Below are 16,088 nucleotides of genomic sequence, written 5' to 3'. Positions count from 1 at the left end.
GATGCTGTAGTTTTTTGCCTAAATTATCTAACACTTGCCAGGTATTTTGTGGGGATCTGTTTATATTTAGCACAATAGGCATGCTGTATTGGGATGTCATTTAGCCTACCCATGACATCTCTATGACAGCTTGTTGTCAGAGCTTTGCATGAGCTAGTACATGACTAGCATGACAAAATGGCATGCTTTTTATTCAGCCTCCATTCTCTTTTTTAACATCATACCATATTCTTTAATTCTCTTTAAATGCAAAAGAGAGGCCTGAGTGTGTTTATTATCCACCCTGTTTATTTGCTGCTAGCAATCCAATTAAATGGTATAAATAGGTCTTTTCGACAGATGTTAGACCATATTGTGTGTATTTTTTTGGTTTTGCTCCACCATTTTTTTAATGGGAATCGGTATTTTATCAAGAGAATTTAGTGACCCTCATAGACAAACTATTTGTGTTGGTCCTGTGTATTTTACAGGACTAGATGTTTTTGTGCTGAGTATCTGTGTCTTCAACACCTGTAGTTACTGTACAAGTAAATTAAGGAAAAGAAACTTGTTTTGCAAAAGACAGGTAAGAGGACTCTTTAAATATCTTATAAAACAATGTCATGCAACTATTGTCTGTTTCATTGAAGAATAAATATAGCATCTCTCTTGAGCTGTAGGCGTTGGTATTTCTGGTTCTCCAAACTACAAAATATTTTGTAAACTAATACTTTTACCATTCTATTACTTAAATTAAATATTGAAAAATACAGATTGTATAGACTTCACCTCAGTCTAAAATCCTATCACAAACCAAAGGGTAGGAGTTCTTATGAGTTTTGAAAAGACGCAGACAGATGATCACTGAGTTGAAATGATAAAAGCACTGAAGCTCTTTGGATTTTTTGACACTGTACTTCCTTGTAACTTGTTAATAGTCTCAAGTTTATTTCTGCACATCAGAATATCTTCACAAATTCAAAGCAAACCAGATTTCTTGGCTCTCAGTGTTTTTGATTTAAACAGTCAACTGTTTTTTTTTCCTTTTGATATGAGGCTGCTTTCTTTGTCTTTGAAATGCACCTTACCAGCTGTCCATGTGTTGTCTGACAGTGACATTGCAGGAAACGGATTTTGGGGTCTAGCTTAATTTACTTTACTAAAGGTCTGTTTTTCTTCTGGCATCATTTTTCAAATAGACACTTAATGTTTTAACTAGGTTTTACACAGCAAAGTACTAGACCAGAGACTCCAGCACAAATTAATGCCTGGCCATACCAGTAGTCAAGAGATAATTAACTTCCCTCTGAAACTGAAGGTTCACATATGTTAAACAAATTCCAGCTGCTGTTAGTGTGCTGTAAAGTAAATATGATGCTTTTGAGGTCTTATAACACAGTGGTATAGCTTACAATTCTGTGTTCTGTAAAGTATTCCAAGTACACTATTAGAAATTGCTATAGAAGCCTAATACTAAAGGATCTCCAATTTCCATGATATCACTAAGTAGGGCTCTACTAAGTATTTGCATTATAACTGCCATTGCATTTGCAAAACATCATAGCACTGCTGCAACTCTCACTACTTTCAAACTAGATATAAGTACACACTTACCGTTTTCAAGTAAGTTGTAATTGTACAATATTTGTGAGTATTAGGAGTCAATGCTAAAAACGGTGAGGTAAAAAATTACCTAAGGTGTTAGGGAGATCAAGGGTTATTGGAACTTACTGGCAGATTGTAACAGAGACAAATACACACGTCTCTTGGAACCTTTTCTCAGTGGTATAATTAGTCTATTTACCCTAGCTATTAACTTAATACATTCTCTATTAAAATCATAAGATCAAAGAAATTATTGGGACAGTGGTGTCTGGTTCTTTTTCCTACAATCTTGCAGTAAATCTGATTGCAGGTTCTTGTTTTTACTAGTATCTTGCACACTGTGGAACAAATACCTCACTGCAATAAATAAAAAATAACTTTTTTTATATGGAGCACAGTGATTTTTGGGTGACTGTTGTTTACCATTGCAAGCTTCTCCTTTTGCGATTTTGTACTAGAACAGTAATGACCAGCAGTTTTTTTTTCTCTTGGCAAACCAATGGTGTGTTAAACTTTGTAATGAGGGAAGCACTTATATATTGACAAATTAAACTTGCCAATGGGAAAGCTTACAAAGTCTGCATCACAATGACTGTGTAGAAAGCTTACAGTCATTAGCCATAACCTGCTGTTGACAGTTCACTTTCCTTCATTCCTATTAAAACAGAATGCAGATTTATTTTGCTTGCTTCTACTGGAAGAACAGCTCCCTCATGTGCTGTTTGAGACAGTGGCCAAAGTGGTCATTTGCATTCATTAAATGCCGATTAGGCTACTATGACCTTCAAGAAATGTCAGTTTAACCTTTATTCACTGAGAGGCAAGTCTTCTTGTTGCTCAGACTGTGTAATGTGAATGCATTGGTTAAAATGACTGCTTTCTATTTTCCTTAAAGCTTTATGTAAACAAACGTTGGCTAAACAATTTTAGGTGATCAAATCAGGACTCATCCTTTTGCTAAGAAACAGTTGCTCACAGATGGTATAACAAAGAAGTGTTCATTATCTGCATAAATCCTGTTGTAGCAACACGAAATAGCAGAAAATAAAAAGATGCAGTCGCTTCACACAGGGAATCCAAATAGCATTGGGATTCATTGGTTAGACACAAGCCATTACTTTCCTTCAGAGGAGAAAATTGATTGCTGCAAAGAACTGAGATACTGCAGATAATGACACATTTAAGAAAAGATTGAAAGCTGATATAACTCTTGCCTTACAACAGTGGTACACTTCTGAAGTCTTGAATAGAAATGCGCAGAAAGGAATTTTGGTCAGGTCATCTCTCATGATTTTCCCCATCAGCATACAGTATAAGACTGTAACTGGCACTACAGCGTGGCTGTGGACGATATGTTCTGACAAAGGAGAAACCAATACCTTTTATTTTCTGTTTTGTCATAAAGTGTAGTTTTACATCTCTGCAGTACAGCGCTTTTTTTTTACTTGTGAACAGTGAAGCTGCAGCATTTCCCCCAGCAGTTATCAGACCAACTACACCATCTGGAAAAGATTAGATTCTTAGCATCCCTAGAATATCAATTAATGTCTCATTACACTCTTTTGGAAGAAATCAGTGAAGGTTCTCAGTGCTTTAACATCCTCTGGTCATAAGCACAACAATATGTATTTTTTCACAAATGTGAGCAGGTTTCCCTTAGTGTTAAACATCCCTCAACACATCTCTTCAATCAGATTCTGTGGTCCTGCATCTTTCATTATGTGTATAAGTATAATATTTATAACACTGTGATATATTTTATGACATTCTTATTGTTGGAGTGAACCTGAAACTTATCCCATATCCTGCAGCAAACCATCTATCTTTTGCAAAACAATACCAAGACCAAATTCTCATGTTATTTTTTTCATTGTGGTAGGAACCTTCGATGACTGATTTTATACAAAGGCAGTGCATATCAAACTCCTTTGTGAAACATACAGCAGGACATTTTGTTTGATTTCTGAAGCTAAAGTGAGAAATTGTAGAGTAGAATATGAATCTATTAAGAAATGAAGCCTCATTATTTAGTTTGTGCAGTATAACATCGAGTAGTAATGCTACTGAAATATTTCATACCCCAGTTATAATTAATTTTGATGCTCCTCTATTCTTTGGGTAGAACCGTCGAATATTATTTTCCTTAATCTGTACATGACCTGACTATCTTCTTGGTTATGGAAGGGAATTTTAAGGATCGAGAGTAATTTATTCTCCAGATATTGTATATTTGGTCTAAATAGACATTTTTTAATTTTAACAGTTGTCCGTATGACATCACTTTTTTTTTTGCTTTATGTTCTACAATGCATAGATATATGCTTTACTTGCAAGAAGAGCTTCTAGGTAACATTAGGCTAATATTCAAATATATTGTTGAATAAAGTAATACTTTTATTATATTCGATAATTTGAACTTTTCTCCATGTACCTGAAGTTCTACATTAAGGTACTTTTAATTCCAGCTTAACAAACATCAGATCAAAACTGAACCCTGTAACTAAAGCTTGAGAAGGATGTGATTAAGATTTTAATTAGTCAGATATTTGCAAAAAGTAAAATATTGTTGCAAAATCTGTGTATGTTATTAATTTAGCCTCCTTTTAAAAAAAAGCCATTATTGATTCTTTTAAAAACCATTTTCTCTGAGCAATTTGCAGACATCTTTATGAGGTTTAGTGAAATTTAGAGTGCCTTTGGAAGAGCAGAACTAATCCTCAGTATTGAAAGACTTGGGCATGAAGTGATAAGGGCATTATTGGGAGCAACACAATGTGATTCACATAGCCATCGAAGCCTGTCAAAAGAGACAGGGTGTACTGCTTTGAGCAGTTTTATGAGTGGTGTGATCATTGTGATGAAAAGTCAAGATGACAGCGGCTGCCCTTACACCTGCTCCAAGTCATAAAATACAGAGAGTAATTAGGCTTTTTTATAGATCAAGGCAAGGTGTGTTATGGTGTTGTAATTAATAAGAAAGGATTTGAATTGAAGGCAGCACTTTTGTACATTTTGTCATTGCATGTCTTTTTAAAAAGGCTTGTTGACTTGTGTTGCATAGCTGGGTTTCAGACTTTCCCATTAGAATGTGTTGTCTTTTCTGTAGTGGCGATACTGGAGTGCTAAATTAGCGTCAATTCAGGCTTTACAACCAGCTCTCAATGCATCTTTTTAGTTTTTCTAAATTTATTTTATATTGATAGATTTACTCTTAATGGCAACATAGTAGCCACATTTTAAAAATTAAAACATCCAGTGGCCTACCTTGCTGATCAGAATATTCATTGTAAAATTTAGTTTGAAAACACTTATATGATGACAAACTGTGTTCCAAGCAAGTATAATGAGCCCAGGCCTTTTCCAGATTTCAGGACCTGATAATGATGGAAATGAATGCAGACTGACACTCACCCAGCATCGTGTGTATGGCCAGGGAAGTTCAAAAATAATTTGGTTTTATTGTAAAGTGCACAATATATTGAGAGGTGGGGTTAGAAAAAAATGAACATTTTTTCAGGTTTAAACAGGATGCTGATTCCTACAGTCCACCTGTAGGAAAACCCTTTTAGGATAGTAAAATGCGCATTAATGCGTTATACCATAATTGTATTGTTCCATAATTTAAATGGTTTCTTTAAAATGCAGTTTTATAGTTATAACAGATTCCTTGTAGACTTAAATTCAAGATTAATTGATAGTCTTATGCATTACAATTCAACTTTTTGGTGTTTTAGCTTTATTAATTACAATCGGAAAGGGCTTAGATCAAGCCAATTTGTGAAAATCCAAGCGGGTTGAATGCCTTGCCCATTAAATCAATTCATTTTAAATGTCAAAATTATTTTGAATTGGCATATAGCAAAAGATGTTGTATAATTCCGATTGACTAAACATTGTTTGTTGTCTGTACATTGAAATGCTTCTAAATCTTATATATTAAAGTCAATTAGTGGCTGCTGAAATGTTAGCTACTCCTTATCAATATATATATAAACCTGTTAATAATGTCTTCAGTTGTTATTTTTACTTTTAGTGAAAAATGCACTTGTAGCTTTGTATCTTGTTAATTATTTCAGGTGTGTGAGGTAAAAATACTCTGAGCCAACTATGTTTTTCTAAAGATCTGCTAAAACGGATCTGTACAAAAGTTTGGGGGAGCTTATTTCTTTGCAATTAAATACCAATCTGGATTCAGGCAACAAGAGCATTCTGCTATGAGACTGCCAAACTCATCTGGGTAGAGTGAAACAGAAATTGTTTAGGAGGCTTATCTTACCCAAATGTATCAAGCTGTGTTTGTTTTTGACTGCACTTTCTAATGTGTTTTTCATAAGCCTTTTCCTTAAAGGAAAGTGGACAAAAGACGTGCATTAAAATCTCTGTTGATTTGGGATCTCCTCGGAATCACTCAGGGGAAAGCGAATGTTTCGTTAAAGCCCTGTGATTTTAGGGTAGTTAAAGCACATTTTGCCACCATGGCAACAGCTGTCAGCCCGTAATCCTTCTGTTGCCATGGTAACTGCTGCAACTCCAGAGGAAAAAAAAAACAAGCTGCGCGAAGAGGGGGTAGTTGAGGAAAGGTAACACATGCACAAGATCGTGAAGATCAGCAATTAAAGAAGGATTGAAAGATTAAACGCATTCTTGGTTTAGTGCCCTCCCCTTAGTCTCTCTGCTTGCATTTGTGCATCATTGCCAGATCAGGACCATGAGTCTAAGTGCCAATTGCATGCTTGTGTAGATATTTTTGTTTGCCTGTGTTTTCGGCTGAAATTCTTCATTATGAAGGGAAAGGTGTCCAGAGAAGCTCCTGTTCTATACTTGAGGAACAGTTGAAAAGCCACCGAGTGCCATCATTTTTTTTTTTAGGTGTACTAAAGCCCACATTATAGCCTGAGTTCAGTTCAAATGCTACTGCTCTTTTAAGTGAAGCTGCAGTGCAGTTTTAATGATGCACTTATATTGCAGAGTTTTCTGCTGCTAAATTTACATCACGACTTTCAGATTTTTCAGCAACATTGTAGATTTCGTTTTCCTGCTTTTCTTTAAAGGAAAGTCCTCTGTACGCAGGACCTTGATTGATCAGCCCAAGATACTGGTGCACATAAGCGTTTGTTTTTGTATGTGTTTTTGTGGCTTCCTTGAACAAGGTACCAGTTATGGTTGTAGGCTGCTTTGTCTGTAGTCCAGTCAAAGTCTCGGGAGTGGGTTTGTGCCGTTTCATCATATCATGTGAAAACCACATTTGAGTTTTAATTATTTTTACAGCAGTTGTCATTTGAATCTTAATTAATATAGGTGCTTCAGTACTGTGTTTTTAAAACTCGGTATGTCCCCTGGTCTATAGATTGGTGTCCAGTTTCATGCTCTTATAATTCAGACCTTGCCTGTAAAAGGTTAAATGTAACAGATTTTGACACGACCCCCAGTGGAAACTGCTGCTGCCCCTTATGATTTTTATGTCATTTCTCTGTGTTACAATCATCTCTCATTGTTCCTGATGGAGATTTGGAAGAAATGTGTCATGTGGTGATCCCTTCAATAAGTTTGTTTGTCTTGTTTTTTAAGTAAAGTGGAAAATACTCCTTTTCTCATTTTAAATCAGCCCTTTCTGATCTTATAGAATAAAACATGCCTAGCATACAAAATATGTATATTTTGTAGTGTTTTGACACTGACTTTAGTTTCAAAATGTGCTGGGTTATTTTTCTGAAGATAAAGGCTGTAAGTTTTAATTTGATATTTGAATTTTTGTATTTCCATGTCTATGTAAATTTTGCCATGTCTGTGTGAAAGTAGTGATCTAAACTCTCCAAGACTCACATCAGTACTGTATTGAGTCAGAATGTTAGGGTTTTAATCACTCTCAGATTAGCTTGTGTAAGAGCATGCATCACAAAAGTTATGTGAGGCATGTTTTCTTACCCTTTTAATTACTGTTTTGCATTTGTCAGGTGTGCAAACAGGCAGCAGAAGCCTTTTGGAGCTACTTTACAATGTTCTCCATCCTTCTTTGAGAGATCTTACTTGTTAATTTTCTGTGGAGTGAATTCTGAACTGTGGTCAACATTCATTAGACACCCAAAGTGTGGTGTTCTTTGCAATTGTGAGAGAAATGTACTTCATAGAAAAGCAGTGTGTACTATATACACTAAAATGTTTTCAACGTCGATATACATTTGTCTTACTGATTTCTTTTGCAGATTTTAATCCAATCTTGAAGCTTCAGAGCTTACAGAGTTAGGGAAGGAGATATATCGGAGTCCGTTAGAAGAAGCTGTTTATCCATTGCGATTGCACAATGTTATAAAATGAAAACTGCGATTGGAGAATCATCTGTTGAATTTTAACAGAACTGTCAGTTGGATGTCAGAGCCATGTAAAGGCAAATATTAAAAGTTTGGCATAGTGTAGTTTTATGGGACTCCTACACTTAATGTTAACATGACTCTATGTTGGGTGTTACATACCAGTTATTTTTTTAACTATGAAGTTTTTAAAATCTATCATCTTTCTTTTTGAGAGTGAGTCCATCATTACGGTGGCATTTTGAATCATTCCACTTTTTGTTTGAAAATTCAGCTTAGTTTTCCTTATCACATATCCTGATTTAACTCTGTTTAATATGGAACCACTGGTAGTTTATATATTAGTATAAGGATGATTAGCTTGTATAATGTGTTTGTTAGGGGATGTTCTGCCCTTTTGCTCCATAGAATGTTCTTAGCCATCCAGTTATTAAAATATACATTTAACTGACCACCTTTCCCTGCTGTTTTACAGCTTTGTTAATATCTACAAATTAGTTTAATGGGTGAAAAGAAAGTCTGAGTTCATTTATAGTTTGTAATAGTGAGCTGAAAAAGTAGTTTGTTAGCATACACTCAATTGCTTACAACACCTTTTGTAAAATGCACTAGGATGCCCAGATCTCAAGAGATTGGAAATAAGCAGTTATGTGGTCTGATGTGCTAAATGGTCTGCTTTAAGCACATATGTGCAAGTGTGCATTATTTCTAGTTTTTCTACTCAAGAGAACAGTGGCCGAATAAAACAGGTGATGCTCAACAATCAGAGGAGCTGTCTTTGAGACTAATCAGATGATACCAAGACCAGACAACTGAAAAGCAGAAGTGCTTTTCAAGCACTTTAATGCACTGGTCAGTATGAAATTGTAAGGCATTGCTGGGTGATGGACAGTTATCCTAGCTTGCTGACTGAACTCAGCTGCTTTCCAGCCATCTTTTAAAGGCATTGCAGTTGTCTTGCAGGTGCCCTCAAGTTTTAATGAGACTACAGAGTTAAAGATGTACTATTGTACATTTTAGTAGCTTAACTGTCTTTTCTTTTAAGGATGTATCCTGAGACCCTTGCATTTAGTAACAGCTTTTGGTATAAGAGCATAAAAGTCACCGTGGCATCCTGTCAATCAGCCAAAATGTCATAACCAACAAAGCAGCATTTTGTAAATTTAAGCAATTCTAATAGACAGCATATTGTTTTTGGCATGAACAGGTGATTGCTCAGATAGTAAACTTGTGGCCGCCTGATCTCTTGAAAGCTTCCAATGTTGTTAAATTATAAGAAGAACAAACTGAATATTTTTTTAACTATTGTTTGTGAAGATTTAAAAAAATAAGCTATATACATCTATAGTAAGAGCCTTCTATCTTTGAGATAATAACATGATGCTATCATTTTATCATTTTTTTGTTTGTTTTTTTTGTGATTCTGGCGACATTGTCTATCAGTCGACATCCCAAAAAATGCTGGTAAGTTTATTTTAAATAACAGCTCTTAGATTGATGCACTATTGTGATTTTTTTTTAATTTACAAACAAGCTGGCTCTGACTTTCTTACACGCACAAAATGGTCCGGGGACTTTTTGCTGTGGCCACATTCCATCTACCAATGCTCCTGCTTGGTGTGTTGGGGTGGGTGGGGTTTATAAGAGGTTCTGTCCTTCATGTAGGATTTCAAATTTGTTGTTGCCTGCTCTAATGGAAGAGAAAACACTGCCCCCCCCAATCTACACCCCCCTAACCCCAAGTGATCTCACTTTCCCACCCCAAAAGCTTGAGCCACTCTTCTTTTTAATTTTTTTGTACAAATATGCATGCACAAAGCCTGTTCTGCATTTTGTAAATATTGTCCGACACAATAAGTCATACAGTTTTTAATCCAATTCATGTTGGCTAGAAATGATTCTGGTGTTCTAATTCATAAGTCTACAATGTAACAAAAAACAGAACGAATCACTGTACTGTTTAAGCGGCTGTAACTTAATGCTCGCTCATTACACGTTTTCTGTGATTTCTCACTTTTTTTCTTAATACTCCTCCTTCATTGGGCACACTGAATGATTCTGCAGTAATTTCTGGAGTGATTTGCACCTTGTTTTGAATGCACTTTCTCTCTGTAGCCATATTGACCTCATAGCCCACCCTGTCTGTTTGCTATGCTGTTCCCTTGCAGAAGTTATTTTGTCTTATATCCAGTGCACGTATCGCTAACATCTACGTCTATGAATTATACTGTTGCTAAGCTGCTCATGTTGTCTTTTAATTAGAAAAGTGCAGTATCGTTGTGTACCATAAAGCTTGGTCTCCAAAGGTCGCCTAGAAGTTAATGCATCAACTACTGCTGTGAACTTTCACTCTTAACAACAGGCAGCTCCTCATCTGGTTCCCATTTCTGCTGAAAAAAATACCTAATTGAAAATGATGCAGGAGCAGGCAAACTGTTCTAAAATATTTTAGAGGATTTAACCCCCTTTCTTGCTTTCGTCTATTAATGCCATTAGGATTATCTTGCTTGAAAATTCAATGACATGCATTTTGCTGCAAATCAACCTGCCTTAACAGTTTAAGAAGCCATCTCTTAGCTCTTTGCAGCTGTTGAGTTCAAGGCTTCTCTGGAAATGGTTCTTGCATGCTTTTGAGAAGGGAGAAATCCCTGCTCCTTCTTAACTTCTGCCAAAGCTATTTTAAGTGAAAAGTTTTGATGTGCTTTTTAAAACGTTTCTTCCACTTTAAAGTTGTAAGGAGGGCACAGAATGCTTTGCCTTGGTTCAAGTTGACAGGTTCATTCTCGGCTAGTTTGAATGTGCGGTTTGTCAGCTGTACATGCGAAGGTTAATATTTTTGAAAAGAGCTCCTTTTGGTGTCTCTCAGCCATTCTGTAGAGGCAGAGCTCTCGCAACCCACGCAAACAGGCAAAAGTCTGAGATTCACGCTCAGCACGTGTAGTCAAGCATCGTTTTCTGGCAGGGATACGGAAGGGATACGCTTCACATTTAGTGCTGTGATTTTTCATGTTGTTTTAATGCATTACAGAAAAGGTGCTGCACTATCTAAAACAAAAAAAAACACTAATGACTTCAATCTGATTTGGCTCCATTTGAGGAGCTGTTTTGTTTGATCTTCTATGACTAAGTCACTTCTTGCTTCTGTAATGGTTTTTATTTTTTTTTCCAGTCCACCCCTCTCCACCTGGCAGCCGGATATAACCGAGTAAGAATTGTGCAGCTCCTTCTGCAGCACGGAGCTGACGTGCACGCCAAGGATAAGGGGTGCGTAGCCATGCAACTTTTCCATTTGTTTTAGAGCATTGCTATCCTTGGGGAGTGAGAACATTCTCGGTAAACAGCCATGGAAAAGTCAAATTTGGAAGAGTCAAATTTCTGATGGAGTAAAACAAATGCTCACCAGTATTACAGAACCCCCCCACCACCACCACCACCCCAAAAGAAATCTGAAAGTGTTCACTACTTATATCTGTTTGCAGAAAGAAATCATATTAATTTCTGTGGTGATCATATTCCAGAACTCAGGTGCTCCAGTCGCACCTCTCTATGACTTATGTTTATTCTGTTTCTCTTTCTTTTCTGTTTTTTCTTTATTTTTAAGAAATATGGACTTCTTCAAAACAATTTTATACCAGTGATGAACTGAATATTCATTTTTCGCACACTGCTGATCAAGAATGCTTTTTCCATTTTGCCTCGTCTCACCTTTGCTGAGACTGGCACTTATTAGGAACCCATGGGCACAAATAATGAAAGTACATGACATTGTGTCACATCTCACAGCAGGCTATTATAAAATACAAAATGTAAAGTCAAGTTACTGCAGTAATTTAAATGTATTACATGTTTTTACTTTGCCCCTTATTGGAAGCACCAGGTCAGTTGCCAAGGATGACCATTTACAGAATAAATAAAGGGCATTAAAAACAACAGATTTTATTTATTTTCTGTATCATTTTCTTGAAACAACACTAAACAGACAAGAAGCTCTACAGCTGGTTCTGTCTGCATCATTTTCATTTTGCAAGTTACATCTGTACTGCTATATAAATTCTGAATGTTACTGTATAAATGTTTGAGCACATTTCGGAATGTAAATTCATGCTTAACATAGACTTGGCCAACCCCAGGAAGTAGTTAGGCACTGAATGTTTAAGCACATTAATACTTATTAATACTGTACATGCACAGCAGTGTATGTATTCCTGATGGTCTGTTTCAATGCTATATAGAAAACAGATGCATAGAAAAGAACCCTGAGACAGGTTTAATCATAAGATGTACGAAACTGTATATAAGCCAACAGGATTGTTTAAACTACTATATATGTAAAATTGTGAACTTTGCTTTGTTTACAGTTGACCAGTAACCAGATAGAATATGGTTAAAAAGCAAAAAAGAAAATGGTCAAATTTGAAAAAGCCAAATTTAGCTGAACTCTGATTTAAGAATGGAGTGTCAAGAGATTAATTTTAGATAATTGTCATATCTGTTTTTAGCAAAATTTATAATACTTTTTACTTAATGATTCAGCAAAATTCTGGACTTATTAATATAGCTTTAAAGACCTCACATTGACTAAACAAATAAAAAATAATGATACCACATGGCGACACTGCACAAGTTGACAATAATATATAGGTGCAGAACATCAGTAAGATAGGAGATTAAGATCAGATAAGATCGCTTTATTAGCCATATACAATTTCTTGCATTAGGAATTTGTTTTTCGCATACCCCAGCTTGCTCATTTATACAGCGCCCCTGGAGCAGCTGGGGTTAAGGGCCTTGCCCCCCTCGCTCCACCCCCTTTGCATTGTTTACATTTGCCTTGTTTGCTTTTTGTAAATAAAAAGCCTCTTTATTTTTTATATTGGCTTGAACTAAAAGGCTAATATAGGTACTTTATTTTGCCAATTTAATTATACTGATTAAATTCTGCCTGCTCATATGTGCTTGCAGTACACATTTAATCATGGTTTATGCACTAAAAGAAACCATTGGAGCAGTATCCTGCACTAAAAAGGGTTTCATGATCCACTTGAATGAGTGTGTAAAGCCTGGTAACTTCTAATTTAATAACATTAAACATTTTATATTTAAATGTCTTTCCTTTTTATTCTGAATAAAATCCACCGTGGCGTTTGACATTTCCACAGCTTATTCGATCACTTTGTTACTAGGCAACATGACACTGCTAGCTATAAGCTATGCTAATGTGCATGTTTGCACAAGTTGAGCCAAATCTGCCTGTACAGTTAGCAGGATTTGAAAAACACCAGATTTTCTTTTTTTGGTTGATTGAAATGGGTCTAGGATTATTAGACATGAAGCACGTTAGAGAAGTCAAGCTTAAAGTCCTGTTGTTTTCTGTATTGTGATCTTAAAACTACCGTTTGAAAGTTAGCTCAGGAAAGCGTGATGTGTTTGGGTGTCCCACATATCGAAGCAGTCAGTTGATGACTGTCCTTTTGAGTGATTCCAGTCCTTCTCAGCTCATGTAAATGTTGCACTGATGATTCTACCTACTGTGGAGGTGCTCAGCAGAACTGTGTTTTAATGCCTCTTGGGGGTATTGGGGTGTGCAGAATTTCTAAATGCAGTGTCTGTTACCACACTTTGCTTGGCAATTATAATAAAGAGCTCATCTGATATCAGTTGTACTTTGTGAATGTGTTAATGTGGGAGATTTGGATTGCCAGAAAAGAAAGCAGAGGTGGAGGAATGTCAGGGCTAGACAAAGTCATGGTTCTCAAGATCTGAAGCATGGTATAGTGTTGCCAGTTCTGCATCTCACCCATTAATTCATGGATACCTATCCATTGTTCTGTTTTGCAGTGGTCTTGTTCCCCTTCACAATGCTTGTTCCTATGGACATTATGAGGTGACAGAGCTACTGCTCAAGGTAAGACAGGACAGAGCTTTGCATGGTCCTCAAGACTAGGCAATAGTGCCTAGTAAGGGTTCCTTAGACCATTTCATATTTCTTTTCAGGTGTGAAATATCCTTGTGCTATTATATAATTCCTCTCAGGGATATAGAAAAAGGAAAAAACCTTTGTGTGATGAAATATGTTGGGCTGAGTAAAAAGTGAAAATGATGAACATTTCACAAAGGCAACTAAAAAATAAGTTCTTCTTTGAAAGATGTTTTAGTGTGACGCTAGATATTTAGAAACAAGTTAATTTATAGCATTTATCCAAAACGTAGAACAAAATATTCCTGTGTTTTAATATTTAATACTTTCAGAAGCAGAATAAATTGGAAAGGAAGAAATATTTATGTGCAACGGACATATTGGTGACTTTGAGTTTTCAGTTAAAATAGCTGGAAGCCCTCAGCAGTATTTAATATTTACATAGTATGATTTTTACACCATTAAAACACATTGAAACATTCAACACGCAGAATTTTTTATGTATTTAAACTGCTGTTTTCCAAGAGCAAATCCTTCAAAACCTCTGTGCTCATTAAGTGTAGATTTAGGTTCCAGACAGACATGATTCAGGCCTATATTTTGTTGCACAAAGGTGTCCTGAGGTTGTGTTAATTATCCCGTCATCACAGTGTGCCGTGCATGATCCATTAGATCAGAAGCTTTAGAGTCGCCAACACATAACAGCGTACAAACTGTGGCAGTCTTCTGAGCTTCTCCCTTGCCTTGTACATCTTTTGATGTTTGTTACAAATCCTTGATTAGCACTAAAGTCAGATTTTGTACAGCATCTTTGTAGCAGTTTTAAGGTGCTCTCCAATGTTTCCGGACTTGTTGGCTCGTACTGTCACTGGTAATTTCACACTCGACGACAACTGATAGAAATTGTGCCCGTGTCAGGCTCTGCATAGCTGTATAATATCCATTAATCTTTCATGGCAGTTCATAAGGCAGCGGTTCATTGCCGTGAGATTGTATTCCTGGCATATGATTTGAAGAAAAACATATTGCCCTGTTTCTTTTGAGTTTAGTAGGAGCACAGACAGAGAAGTATTCATATTTTAAACAGCTTTCATTTCACAAGCTTGCCTGTGCTTTTTGCTGAGCTGTATCTTAATTTGCATCCCCAGCATGGAGCCTGTGTCAACGCCATGGACCTTTGGCAGTTCACACCTTTACATGAAGCCGCTTCCAAGAACCGAGTGGAGGTCTGCTCCCTCCTGCTGAGCCATGGCGCGGACCCCACCCTGGTCAATTGCCATGGCAAGAGTGCCGTCGACATGGCCCCCACGCCTGAGCTGAAGGAACGGCTCACCTGTAAGCAAAAATCGCCCCACTCCCATTCCCATGCTTTAGTTTCCTGTGCATAACAGCAGGGCTTTTTAGGAGCTTTGCCGGGCCTTATGTGCCGTACGGTGTGTATGGTATTGTGTATTCAAGAATGATGGTCTATATATTTCAAATTCAGGCAGTGCGTTGGTCATTAGTTGCACTGATATCCATTCCCTGTGGTTGCACTATGGAAGATAAATGTTGAAATGAGCTACACCGGATTGTGCTTTAAAAGATTTTTTTTGATGTAGTTACTTTGTAGTTATGCTTACGCTGCGTGAAGAGAAGAAAAATGATCTTTCCAATGAGAGCTAAAACTAAAGGTTTGCTTTTATCCTTATGAAAGAGGCTGGTAGTGCAGAGAAGTAGCTAACCCTCTGGACTCCCAGCTGCAAAGCAGTGGACCTTGTGGTCATAAACTTGATCAAGGCACTTGGCTCCAGTCATCACAGCTGGATGATTGGACACCAGCATTGCTGAGGGTTGCCCCACAGTTTCCTGGCCTGGAATTCCAGGTCCATAATTGAACCCAGGGCCCCCCAGAATTATGAGGCAGCAATTGTTTTTCACTGCACCACTGTGGGTACCCCATTTTTCTTTTATTTATATGTATGTTATATAGCTAGCCTTATCTAAAATAATCCAATTTCAATTTAAGTCAAAGTAGACTGTAATGTAGTAAAAGGCTGTTATCCACTTTTCCTTATCAGCATCATTTTGATCGGCATCACCCTATAAGTGAGTCTACATTTCAGTAGGCTACTATGAAGGGCTACTGCTTTATGAAATCAGTCAGATCTTACTCTTCCAGTCCTATATCTGTGGAAGCATGTTTGCAGATAGTGATTGGGCAATGTGTAATTTACAAAGGAATCAGCTTAGGTTTAAAAAATCCCATTGCAGTTCTAATGGAATTATGTATTTAATAT

General features: G+C 36.7%; 2 protein-coding genes across 3 annotated transcripts in view; one reads left to right on the top strand and one right to left on the bottom strand.

Annotated features, from left to right (window-relative positions):
• rpl17 (ribosomal protein L17) overlaps window positions 1-16,088 on the bottom strand; it is a 306,152-nt gene that overhangs the window by 250,717 nt on the left and 39,347 nt on the right. The window lies entirely within an intron of this gene.
• The window catches only part of LOC102689581 (poly [ADP-ribose] polymerase tankyrase-1), a 141,799-nt gene that overhangs the window by 91,482 nt on the left and 34,229 nt on the right, over window positions 1-16,088 (top strand). The window contains exons 6-9 of one of the 2 annotated variants that reach the window (XM_015339996.2): window positions 9,336-9,356; window positions 11,062-11,156; window positions 13,731-13,797; window positions 14,958-15,144. In XM_015339996.2, the coding sequence (XP_015195482.2) occupies window positions 9,336-9,356; window positions 11,062-11,156; window positions 13,731-13,797; window positions 14,958-15,144 (370 nt within the window). The remainder of the gene's footprint in view (window positions 1-9,335; window positions 9,357-11,061; window positions 11,157-13,730; window positions 13,798-14,957; window positions 15,145-16,088) is intronic. The other variant, XM_006627156.3, reaches the window with a different exon arrangement.

This window comes from Lepisosteus oculatus, chromosome 3 (assembly GCF_040954835.1).
Source record: "Lepisosteus oculatus isolate fLepOcu1 chromosome 3, fLepOcu1.hap2, whole genome shotgun sequence".
NCBI lineage: Eukaryota > Metazoa > Chordata > Actinopteri > Semionotiformes > Lepisosteidae > Lepisosteus > Lepisosteus oculatus.
Note: the sequence above shows the minus strand (reverse complement) of the source record. Positions and strands in the feature narration are given on the sequence as shown.